The following is an 11,718-nucleotide window of genomic DNA, read 5'->3' on the forward strand; positions in this document are numbered from 1 at the left end:
ACATGGGGGTGATGTTCAACCTTGAAGTACTTGCTCATTCCAGCAGTGCAACAATCGGGAACAATTTTGGGCTGTCTGTAAAGGAGAGTGCCATCTGTATCCAGATAAAGAGCCATGGAGTTTGAACAAAGTTTAAGGACTATTCCCTTTAATTTAGAAGAAAATCCATATCTTATTGTCTGATCTTGTTATCTCTTAGACTTTTTGTCTCTTCCTTAAGGATGTGATTTCTCTCTCATCACACTCAATTTGGATCAATGTACAACATGGAAACAAAGTAAAAACTGACAGATTGCTTTCCATGGGGGGGGGGTGAGGGGAGGGAAGTAAGATGGGGGGGGTTGTAAAACTCAAATAATATCTTTTTTTAAAAGTGTCCTTTTCTAAGATAGCCTTGGGAGAGGAACTGTTATTTGGAAAAGTCTCTTTTTAAATAATTTTTTATTACCTCTTTGTTTTGACCTTCCATCTCTATTTTCTCTGTATTCTAGTGAAACTGGTATTCTACTAATAAGAGCCACCTTTGTTTAGCCTATTAGCAATGTCCACTTTAGAATAAGAAGGTTTGCAACAAAGTCAGAAGAGTCTCAAGATCTTAAGGTACTCATTGACTTCTCTGTGCTTATCCCATCCCCAGGATTCTCTGGAGGAAAAACGGAAGCGACAACGGGCAGAACGACTAGAACGGCTCTTTCAGCTGAGTGAGGCCCATGGAGCACTGGCACCTGTGTATGGGACTGAGGTGTTAGAGTTCTGTTCCTTGCACCAACCCCTTGCCAGCCCAGTTGGACCCCCTGTCCCTGGTCCCAGCCATCCTGCCTTTTGGACTTATACTGAGGCTGCCCAACAAGCCGTGTTGTTTCCCCAGCAGCGTCTTGACCAACTGGCAGAAATCATTGAGAGGTTAGCAAGATTTGAGATTGGTGTATGGAGGAAAAGTCAGTGGTATGAGATTGAGAGGCAAGGTTCTATGACATAATCTTATGATTTGTGTGGATTAGGTGAGGGCAGGGTGTAAAGGAGACCTCTGGGAGCTCCAGTTCCCTCTCTCCACAATGTCTCTTCCCAACAGGTTCATCTTTGTCATGCCTCCTGTGGAGGCTCCTGCCCCATCCCTACATGCCTGCCATCCACCTCCTTGGTTGGCTCCACGCCAGGCAGCCTTCAAGGAGCACCTAGCTTGTGAACTTTGGCCCCGGGCTCGGCCCTTGCACCGCATAGTCTGCAACATGAGAACCCAGTTCCCCGATCTGAGGCTTATTCAGTACGATTGTGGTAAGTTCATGACCTGGGGCGAGTATACTAAAAAACAAGTTGTGATAAACTTTTATTTCCGTTTTTTTTTTTAATAGAATTACTAAAGCCTCTTGGGCAATGTAGGGCATTCTGTGTGACATGGTGTATCTGAATTTCCCATTAGGTGTTTCACTTGTATTATGGACAGGATAAAGAAATAAAAGCTAGCTGGATGATAGCTGGATTGATTAAGTGATCAAAGAATCCTTAAAATTTTTGAATAAATGATTGATGTCAACGTAGAAGACAGTCTTTAGTTGTATGCCTTGAGGCCATATTGAATTGAATGAAAATATGAATAGAAGGTATGCTTATATTTTTAAATGGCACAAAACTGGGAGGGATAGCTGACAAGAGCATATGACCATGCTAGGTTTCTGAAAGTTGGGGGGGGAGATGTTTAATAATGAACAGTGTAAAGCCCTGTGTTTTTTTTGGGGGGGGGGTAGGTTTTTGCAAGGCAATGGGTTAAGTGGCTTGCCCAAGGCCACACAGCTAGGTAATTACTAAGTGTCTGAAGCCAGATTTGAACTCAGGTACTCCTGACTCCAGGTCCAGTGCTGTATCCACTGTGCCACCTAGCTGCCCCAGTCCTCTGTTTTTACTTAAAATTCAGCTACACAAGTACAGGCTGAGGGGCTGCCAGGCTTAGTAGCAGTTAATATGAAAAAGATCTGAGAATTTTATCATTCAACACTTGTATAAAATTAATGCAGTTATTAAAGGCCTAATGCGCAAAAGCAAGTGAGGCAATTAATCTTGGTTGTATTCTTTATCAGACCACATCAGAATAATATTTTGCTTCATTTAAAGAACTTAGGGGAAAAGTGAAACATGAAAAAAAGGTCAGCCTAACAGTATGCAAAATAGTTGAATAAACTGGGAGCATGACCTAGGGTAAAAAAATTAGGTACATGGTTGTTATTGTCACATATTTGAAGGGCATTTTAGAGGGATAAGGATTGATCAGAATTAGCTGGATAAATTTTAGCCTGATTAGAAGCAATAACTTTTCTAAGGCACTTGTTTTAAACAATTGGAATGGGTTGCCTTGTAAGCGCAATCACTGAATATATTTACTGAGAACCTAATTTGTAAAATATTTAAGTGATTTACTTAAAACATCAGTAAACAAAGCAGAAAAGTACAAATTTTTTTACTTGTTGATTTTCAAAGTGTATATTAAATTTAGCATGATTAGTAAGAAAACTGCCCTGCTTGTCTGTGTCCCTTCTGAGTTTCCTTCTTTTTTTTAGTGCTATTTTCTTTTTCCCAAATCAACTCTCATCCAACTTCTTTCTTTCCTGTCTCCCTCCTTCCCACCCCAGAAACACATAAAAAGCCTTGTCAGCAAATATATGGAATAAGATTTTTTGGTCTATAATTCCCTGACAGTTCCTGTGATATCTTCTATACCCTGTTGCTTGGTGGATCTTTGAGTGAAAGTTAAAAGTAAAAAGTGGTAAATGTTAGTATATATTGCTTAGTGAGGGGGAGCAGATTAGTGAAGTTCTTCAAGAAAGGAGACAGGTAGTCTCTGCCACTCCTGCACAATTCTTGATCTCCCTTTGGTGAAATAGTAGGGAGGGACTTTACCTTCAAAGCCTGATTTATGACCTAAGTTCACTGTACTTTTTAACCCACATTCTTATTGCTCTCCTAGAACATAGGTGTCTTTTCCATGCCCAAACCCAATTCCTGCTCACTGTGCTTCTGCTCTCATGTTTTCTCAGGAAAGCTGCAGACACTTGCAGTGTTGCTAAGGCGACTCAAGGCTGGGGCACACCGAGTGCTCATCTTCACCCAGATGACTCGAATGTTGGACGTGTTGGAGCAGTTCCTTACCTACCATGGCCACCTCTACCTACGGCTGGATGGTTCTACCCGTGTTGAGCAAAGACAGGTGACCCAGGGGTCCCTGTCATCCTTACATCTTCAAAGTCTCTCCATTCCTTGTGATAGTAAAGCTTAGTTGTGTTTCTTAGGTCTTTGTGACCTTCCTCTCTGCCTCCCATCTTCTCCCTGCCTTGATCCTTTGACTCCCAGAAAAAGGCAGGTTCCACCTTCCCACTGTTTGTCTTATGGGCACTGATTCCACCTCTTGACTGATTCTTTACCGTTTCTGTAGGCTTTAATGGAACGGTTCAATGCAGACAAACGAATCTTCTGCTTCATACTATCAACACGAAGTGGGGGTGTGGGTGTAAACTTGACTGGAGCAGACACAGTCATCTTCTATGACAGCGATTGGAATCCCACTATGGATGCACAGGCCCAGGACCGCTGCCACCGCATTGGCCAGACCCGAGATGTGCACATCTACAGGTACTGTCTCCTGCACACCCAGAGTCCACTTGGTGATCTGCCTCATCCCTGGTTAGAGAGGCTTCTCACCTTCCTTGGATTTGTTATAGAAATAGTTCTCCCACAATCCTCAGGCTTATCAGTGAACGGACCGTGGAGGAGAATATTCTGAAGAAGGCCAATCAGAAGCGAATGCTAGGGGATATGGCCATAGAGGGCGGCAACTTCACTACAGCATATTTTAAACAGGTATCCATCCACACCTTCTAGCCCTACTGTAATAAACCTCACCTTAACAGACTTTTTATGTCTTAAGAGGCATCAGAGATTTGTCTTTTAAGTCTCTATACTCTTCCCCCCCCCCCCCCCCAACCAGAATGCTCTAGCTGATGGAACTCTTTTAAGAGTAATTCCCTAATGGGGCGGCTAGGTGGCGTAGTGGATAAAGCACTGGCCTTGGAGTCAGGAGTACCTGGGTTCAAATCCAGTCTCAGACACTTAATAATTACCTAGCCGTGTGGCCTTGGGCAAGCCACTTAATCCCATTGCCTTGCAAAAAAAAAAAGTAATTCCCTTCACTTACATAGATTTATTCATTGTTCCTGATCCTTCTTCCTCTTTCTCATCAACAGCAGACAATTCGTGAACTGTTTGACATGCCCCTGGAAGAGCCAGCTGTCCTTATCCCATCTGTTCCTTCTGCCCCTGAGGAAGAGGAAGAAACTGTGGCTAACAAGCAAACCCACATTTTGGAACAGGTGAAAGAATGATAATACATAAAATTGGGACTGTGTCCCTATCAATTTTTTGGACATGATGAAATAAGAGTGATTAACACTCTCCATACTTCTCCAGGTACTAGTCAACTCTTGATTTTAATAGTCATTTATAGGCTATCCATCATTCACTTTGAATTACTTTAAACTGTCATGCCCTGTCATTTTGTTGTATGAGATTAAGGAATTTGAGGGAAAACATTTTAGAACCATATTGTCTTCCAAATCCAAAGAAAAACTGGTTAATCAGGTAGTATTTTGAATTATTTGTGCTACTTTTTATCTGTTAGCATGTTGCAGAGGGCTTTCTGCCTAGTCCAGAAAGAAATGGAGTCCTACAAAATAATCTGAATTAGTTCTAGTTTGGTGGGTTTCTATAGGCAAAATTTCTGGCTCCTTTGAAAAGAGTATTGATTTGGTCTAGAATTAGTTTTGTTTTCACCAAGTTACGAACTGTGCTTGTAGACCTTCCTGAACATTTGCTTTTGAGTATAGAATTCAAGGGAAAGATTTGTGGTGGTTGGTGAGAGCTTTTTAAAAAAAAAAAAGCATAGGGTTATTTATGGGCAGTTCTAACAAGTACCCCTTCCCTTTTCCACTTTCTAGGCACTATGCCGGGCAGAGGATGAAGAGGATATCCGTGCAGCCACCCAAGCCAAGGCAGAGCAGGTGGCAGAGCTTGCAGAATTCAATGAGAATGAAGGTTTCCCCACTGGGGAGGGAGAGGAGAGTGGGCGGCCAGGGGCTGAAGATGAAGAGGTGTCCCGAGCTGAGCAAGAGATAGCTGCCCTCGTGGAGCAGGTCAGTCTCTTTCTCACCTTATTTTTCCACTTGCTTCATCTTTCTATTAATATAACCCTCCTTTAGGCTCTTTCTCTTTATCTCCACCCTGCCCTCTCCAACCACTTTCTAATCTCTTTCTTTCCTTGATTTCTCTCCATCCAGGCTTGCTAGTTTCAGTAATAATGCTTTATCTTAGTTTCAGTAATAATGCTTCATCTTAAATCTATCTCAGTCCCCTTTTATTCCTCATTCTTTCTTCCCCTCCTTCTGCCTTCCCTTATAAATGAGGATAGTGGCTGGGGTACCATATTCCCTGTATTCATGTCTACTTCTTCTTTAAAGCTAACTCCTATTGAGCGCTATGCCATGAACTTTTTGGAGGCATCGCTGGAGGATGTGAGCCGTGAGGAGTTGAAACAAGCAGAAGTGAGTTATCTACCTGTCCCTGGTCTAGTTGTTACTCCCTCAGTCTTTCCCATACCACTGAAACCCATTTCTCAAATCTCTCCTCACTTCATCTTTTTCTGGTAGGAGCAAGTAGAGGCTGCACGAAAAGACCTAGACCAGGCTAAGGAAGAAGTATTTCGTCTACCCCATGAAGAAGAAGTGGGAGCAGGAACTGGGGATGAAACAGCCTGTGGCACTAGTGGGGGCAGCCATCGTCGTAGCAAGAAAGCCAAGGCCCCTGAGCGTCCTGGAACCCGAGTCAGTGAAAGACTTCGTGGAGCCCGGCCTGAGACACCAGTGGCAAATACTACTGCTACCCCTCCTGCTCATCATACACGTAGTAACTCCTCTGCTCCTCGTCACAGCCGAAGCCCTGCCAATGAGAGAGTCCCACGGGCTACCTCACGGCTCCGGCTCATTTCAGTTCCAGCTCCTGCCTCCACACTAGCTCCTGCCACCCCACCAGTACTTAGTACCCTGCCAGTTTCCACCTCTCCACCAGTCCCCAGCCTTCCACCAACCTTGAGACCTGAGGTAGAACCATCAACTCAGTTGGAGCCACTCCCTCAGTCATTGGAGCCTAAGTATGAGGAGGCAGTAGTGGCTGGTCCCAAGTCCCCTCCACTAACCCCTCCGCCCACAAAAGACCTGCCATCAAGTACCATTGAGCTCCCTATACCAGAGGAGAGTCTCTTCCCTAGTATACTTGCCCCAAATCCAACCCCTAAGACAGAGGCTGTTTCTAATGGTCATGAGCTGGAGCTTCCAGCACATATTGAGGAGATCATACCAATACCACCTAGCGATGAAGAGTTAACCCTAGCCCTAAGTGAGGACAATGATTTTGGGTCCCCATTTTCTGGAGCCCCTGCAGAGCTTTCCCAGGAGTTACCAGACATTGAACAGCCAGTGGAGGTTCAAGTCCCATTACCCAGCCCTGAGAAATTTGAGGTCCCTGCTTCCTCAGAGGTTACAGGTCCATCAGCTTCTTCTTCTTCAGCTGCCTCTTCACCTGAGAGTCCTTCACCAGCTCGTCCCCCCAGACGTCGCACCAGTGCTGATGTGGAAATTCGAGGACAAGGGACAGGACGAAGCGGGCAGCCCCCAGGGCCCAAGGTATTGAGAAAGCTTCCAGGAAGGCTGGTCACTGTAGTAGAAGAAAAGGAGCTTGTGCGAAGGCGACGACAGCAGCGTCCAGCTTCAACACCGCCAGCAACAGGGCCTTCAGAGATTGGGGTCAGTCCTGGAAGTTCTTCAACTAGGAGTAACTCTGAACCTGAGTCTTCTCCTCCTCTGGGAGGCTCCTTTGATTCTGTGCCCCTTACCGCTCTGCCTCCCCATGCTCGGCGGCCTTTGCCTGCTCGCCGCCGTATTGATCTGGGCAGTTCTAGTGGGGATAGCCCAGAGAATGGGGAACAGGGACAGCTGGGTTTACCTGTTATGAAACGAAAACGTGGCCGACCACCCAAGAACAGGTCCCCCGGAGATGCAGGACGTGAACTACATGAGTTGCTCCAACCTGCACCTAAGGACAAGGCCAATGGGGCTGAGTTAATGGCATCACCTGTGGAAAAACGAAAGCGGGGGCGGCCCCCTAAGGCACGAGAACCACCTACCCCAGGAACTCTGCCCACACAGGGAGGTGGTGGCACTGAGAGCCGGACACCGCCACCCCCCTTGCCACCTCCCCCTCCCCTTCCTCTTGTCCCTTCTCCTATCCCTGCCTGCCCTACAGCTGTCTCACCCTCCCCACCCAAACGGAAGCGGGGCAGACCCCCAAAAAACCCACCATCACCCCGACCTAGCCAGCCACCAGCTTTTGAGCATGACAGTTTGTTGGGTCTTGAAGCTGGTGGAGGGGGGAAGCAACAGCAGCAAAAGCTTTCTGTTGAGAGTGAGGGTAGCTCCTCTGATGAGGATGGGGGCCGCCCTCTTACTCGCCTAGCCCGCCTCCGCTTAGAAGCAGAGGGTCCCCGGGTTCGGAAGGCAGAGGGATCTGTGGCAGCCATCTCTAATAGGGATGATGCAGAGTCGGCAGAAAGTGGCACTGGTGGCACTGATTCAACAACACCCCCTGTATCACTGCTCCCAGTTCCCCGTTCAACCCGGCTGCGTCCGGGCTCCCTAGTCCCCCCACTGGAGAGTGAGAAGGTGCCCCGAAAACGGGCCGGGACACCAGCCACTGGTGGCCCTGTCCCAACCAAGAAGAGGTATCCACGACCTCGAAGCCCTTTGGGGGCTGAGGTATCAACAGAGGAATCGGAGGCTGAGGCCTCAGGTGAGGAGGAAGCCGAAGGTGATGATGTCCCACGCCGCCGGTCTCTGTCCCGACGTCCAGTTGTGGCCACCTCTGGGGACCAACGTGTCCTGCGAAGCAGTACCCCTATGAATACAGTTGGCCCTTCCCTCAGCCACAGAGGTCGGAAGGCTAAGACGTGACCAGGCCCTCCCTCCACTCTGACTGGCCAGCTCTGCCCCTCTATCCCCACAGCCAGTCCTGACTGTTAAACCACTACTTGAAGTCTGGGGGGAGGCCTTCAGGGGAATACAGGGGGCCTTCCCCCTCTCCCTACCAAAGTGTGTGTGGGGGAACTGGTTGTCATGGAAACAGGGCTCTCTTTACCCACCCCCCCCCCACCCCCCCCATCCCTTGGCTGGGCAGTGTTAAGGGTGGCAAGATGGCCACTGTCCCCACTTTCCTATACTTGATTCCCATCCGGCTGTCTTTCACAGGTCCCCACCCCCCCAGGGGGAGGGGGAGGGACCCCTTTCTCTGCGATGAGTTTTTTTTTTTAAGAAGAAAAAAAGAAAAATAATAAACTTAGTTTCCGTATGAGCATCAGCGTAAGGAGACTTCTGATTTCCTGGGATGCTGGAGGGTGGGATGGGTCTTCATTTCTTCAGTCTTACCCTAACCATCTGATATTCTTCTGTGACTTAGGGTGGTTAGAAAATCTTTGAAGTCTCTTAAGAATAACATTTTTCTTAATACAGATTTCTGTGCATCTTGCCAACCATTCAGATTGTCTCATCCCCCTTCATTTCCCTATAGTTGACTCCAGCTCAGATTGTCACCTAGGAATAATATTCTTTGCCAGTGGGTCATTCTTGACTTCTCAGAAATTGGGTATAGCTTAGCTTCAACCTCATACATCTCCCTTCTGGCTTCACCCTTCCATCTTCCAGACTCACCCTGCTGCTCAAACAGGTTTGAGGTGACTCCACCTTACTGCTCCCCTGTAGTTCCAGCTCTTAGGGTGGGTGGATAGAGAGCCAAGCCCCACCCTTGAGCCCAGATCCTTGAGCCAGAAGGAGATGTCTCCACCCAAGCCAAACAAACCAAGAGGCTGGGAGCTGAAATTCAGGACCTACTTCCAGGTAAGAATCCCTTTTCTTTGACTTTCCCTGGCTTTATCATAAATCTCATATCCTTATTCATTTCCCCATTAGCTGGAACTATTACTTTAACCTAACTTTAAACTGACCTTAGCTCACAGTTCTTCCATACACATAGCTTTTATTTGCATTCATTACTTGACTTTTTTCCTTCAACTTCCTCATCTGTTCCCTTTCCATCTCTTCAGTTTCTCCTGGAAACTTCCTCCCCTTTTATCTATCAAGTCTTTCTCTAAACCAGTGATTAATTTGGTCAATGCTATTTTCATACCAATTTATTTCCCATTATGATGGAAAGGGTAAGAGGAAGTTCTAGGGAAGGAATTTAAGTCGTAAATCACCTCATGCATGAGTCATTGCAAAAACTTAAAATTCCTTGTCAGACAACATTCCTGAGAAATTGGCTGTGCCATTTGATACTCTAAAAGAGGATTTGAGATCTGAAAAGAAGAGTTAGTGCTTGGGGTCCCAAACACCCAGACAGACTATTCTTTACAGGTGATGGGAGAAGAAAAGGCACTGGAGATGTTGGTGAGCATAGAGACTGACCCTCCTCCAGCCTCACCACCTGTTGGCCGCAGCAGGCACTCACTTCGATGTCTTGCCGTCGCCAGCATCATCTGTGGCTGCTCCTGTCTTGGAGTCATGGCTCTTGTGTTTGCTGTCAAGGTGAGGGATGTGGGACTTGTGGGGAAAGGGCAGGAATGGGCTAGGTGGTTGGGGTCTAAAGGAGTGGGAGAAAGGGTGAAATGGAGACTGGCAGGACAGTTGGGCATAAGTGAGACAACCCATAACCTGGACCCCAAGCCAGGTTTTGTTGAGCTCCTTGAGAGCAGGGATTGTTTGGATCCCCAGCACTTTGTGTGCTTTGCACATTAGTAAGCACATCTTTGCTTAAAAAAAAAAAAAACCCAACAACCTTCAGATTTTGTGTATTTGGTAGGAAATAAAAATGGAGGAGCACCTGGTGGTAGTGTACCACATAAATATAAAGCTAGTGTTTTCATACTATTACCTAATTTACTACTTAGAGTAACCCAAGAGATTGAGTTAAGTATAAATTATGCTCGTTTTATAATTGAGAGGAACCAGAGATGAAGCCTTTAGTATTTGTATTTTGAACCAGTTAAATAAAGGATGAGAAAGGAAAGAGCTGACCCGGGGTCCTGACTTCACAGGCTGAGGAACGACATAAGGCTGGGAAACCAGAGGAAGCCTTGTTCTGGGGGCATCGAGCCAGGCGACTTGCCCTGACTAGTATTGCAGTGTGGTTTGGAGTGCTTGTGCTGGGACCCCTGCTCCTCTGGCTTCTGTCATACGCCATTGCCCAAGCAGAGTGACCCTGTGACAAACCTGGACAGCATGAGGTTTCCCTGTGGCCTCATAGGTGGGACTCACCTACGGCAAGGTCCTTCACCCTGACCAGAAGAACAACAAGGTCCCTCAGGTCCTGGAGGGTATTGAACCACCTTTCAAAAAGTGGTTTCCAGAGGCTGCCTCCTCAGCAAACAGACCACAGAACGATTATCAGGCGGTTCTGATAAAAGGTTTGGACTTGCATGGACTCACTCCTGCCCTTGGGGGTCTTAGCCCCATACATGGGGTTGGAAAATAAGCAGTCTTGATTCCGTTACAATTTTGTAATTAAAAGGGGGGGTAGGTGGAGGGAAATGCCCCATTCTGGCTGATTTGCACCACTTTTTTCTGTCCCTTGGTAATAGCTGTTCACTTTCAGAGGCGGGGAAAGATGACCTATCTTTTTTAATTCAAACAAATATGATGTGACTCACCTGACACCCCTTGGCTTTACAAATAAAGGTCTCATTAAGGTTAAGTGACATGTCCAGGATCACACAGCTAATAAGTCGAAACTGAGTTCTTCGGTCTCCCAGACCTCTGCAAGACGTTCTGTTGTAAACTGCACTGTACTTGATCAAAGTAAGGCAAGGACTTGGGAGGGCAAGGAAGCGGAAATGGTTGAAATGAAAGTTTTTCTAAGATTAAATCTTTTACCATTCCCCCAAACTCCTCCACCTTGTAGCAGTAGATTAGGGAGGAAATCTGGTGCAAAACGGATAGAGCCCAGGCTAAGAATTAGCTTTTTTCCCTTTGCCAGCAGCAGGGGACACCCCGAAGGTTCCTGGAGGAAGCCTGGACTCCAGAAGGGAATCTGAAGTGAAATCGAGGCTCGGTTTCTCTTCTGTACATCGACCCGGCAGCTGTTCATTAGCTTTGGGCCCCTGAGTCAGGTTAAACCATGTCCCTGGGCATGGATGTCCGAAAGCTAGGGTGCTGCCGGCGTGTGGCCATAGTTCCCAAGTTCCAGAGCGCCACTCCTCTCCGGCACCCGCCGATGGAACCCCAACCCGACAAAGAATAGTCCGCATCCACTGAAGAACGGAATCACTTCCGGAGTCCTTTCCCAGGGTTCCCTAGTCAAGCCTGCCCCGCCCACCTGCCAACCTTTCCTGCGCGCCGATTGGACAAAACACGCCTTCTCCTGTGGGGGGGCAGAGTCCTCCCCTGTTTTCCCGCCCTCCGGGTCCGGGATCGGCTTCCTACGGGCTAGCGCTCGTGGGCCTTCGCCCAGGAGATTGGAAAGCTGGTCTGGGGGAGGAGTGAAAGCGAAGGGGCCGCGCCTCTGATTGGTGGAAAAGGATGGGGGTGGAGTCTGAGGCCCAGGACTCCAGTTGCCGGAGACTTAACTCGGGGCTGC

The 11,718-nt window shown here is 47.3% G+C and overlaps 2 protein-coding genes and 1 long non-coding RNA gene across 8 annotated transcripts in view; 2 read left to right on the forward strand and 1 right to left on the reverse strand.

Moving 5' to 3' along the window:
* The window catches only part of SRCAP (Snf2 related CREBBP activator protein), a 29,188-nt gene extending 20,746 nt beyond the window's left edge, over positions 1–8,442 (forward strand). For all 6 annotated transcript variants that reach the window (XM_074204787.1, XM_074204792.1, XM_074204791.1 and 3 more), the window contains 9 exons: positions 638–903; positions 1,073–1,275; positions 3,030–3,199; positions 3,425–3,621; positions 3,735–3,849; positions 4,233–4,358; positions 4,983–5,177; positions 5,502–5,585; positions 5,691–8,442. In XM_074204787.1, coding sequence (XP_074060888.1) covers positions 638–903; positions 1,073–1,275; positions 3,030–3,199; positions 3,425–3,621; positions 3,735–3,849; positions 4,233–4,358; positions 4,983–5,177; positions 5,502–5,585; positions 5,691–8,045 — 3,711 coding nt within the window. In that variant the 3' untranslated portion in view covers positions 8,046–8,442. The remainder of the gene's footprint in view (positions 1–637; positions 904–1,072; positions 1,276–3,029; positions 3,200–3,424; positions 3,622–3,734; positions 3,850–4,232; positions 4,359–4,982; positions 5,178–5,501; positions 5,586–5,690) is intronic.
* Positions 4,223–11,702, reverse strand: LOC141501112 (uncharacterized). The gene is made up of 3 exons (XR_012472141.1): positions 10,793–11,702; positions 7,042–7,131; positions 4,223–4,305 (listed from the first exon to the last, which is right to left on the reverse strand). It is a non-coding gene; the product is annotated as an uncharacterized LOC141501112 (long non-coding RNA).
* On the forward strand, positions 8,519–11,609 carry TMEM265 (transmembrane protein 265). The gene is made up of 3 exons (XM_074204796.1): positions 8,519–8,984; positions 9,501–9,671; positions 10,181–11,609. The coding sequence occupies exons 1-3, from the start codon at positions 8,922–8,924 to the stop codon at positions 10,340–10,342; spliced, it is 396 nt and encodes a 131-aa protein (XP_074060897.1). The 5' UTR covers positions 8,519–8,921; the 3' UTR covers positions 10,343–11,609.
* Positions 11,703–11,718: the final 16 nt, after the last annotated feature.

Source organism: Macrotis lagotis, chromosome X (assembly GCF_037893015.1).
Source record: "Macrotis lagotis isolate mMagLag1 chromosome X, bilby.v1.9.chrom.fasta, whole genome shotgun sequence".
NCBI classification, from domain to species: domain Eukaryota; kingdom Metazoa; phylum Chordata; class Mammalia; order Peramelemorphia; family Peramelidae; genus Macrotis; species Macrotis lagotis.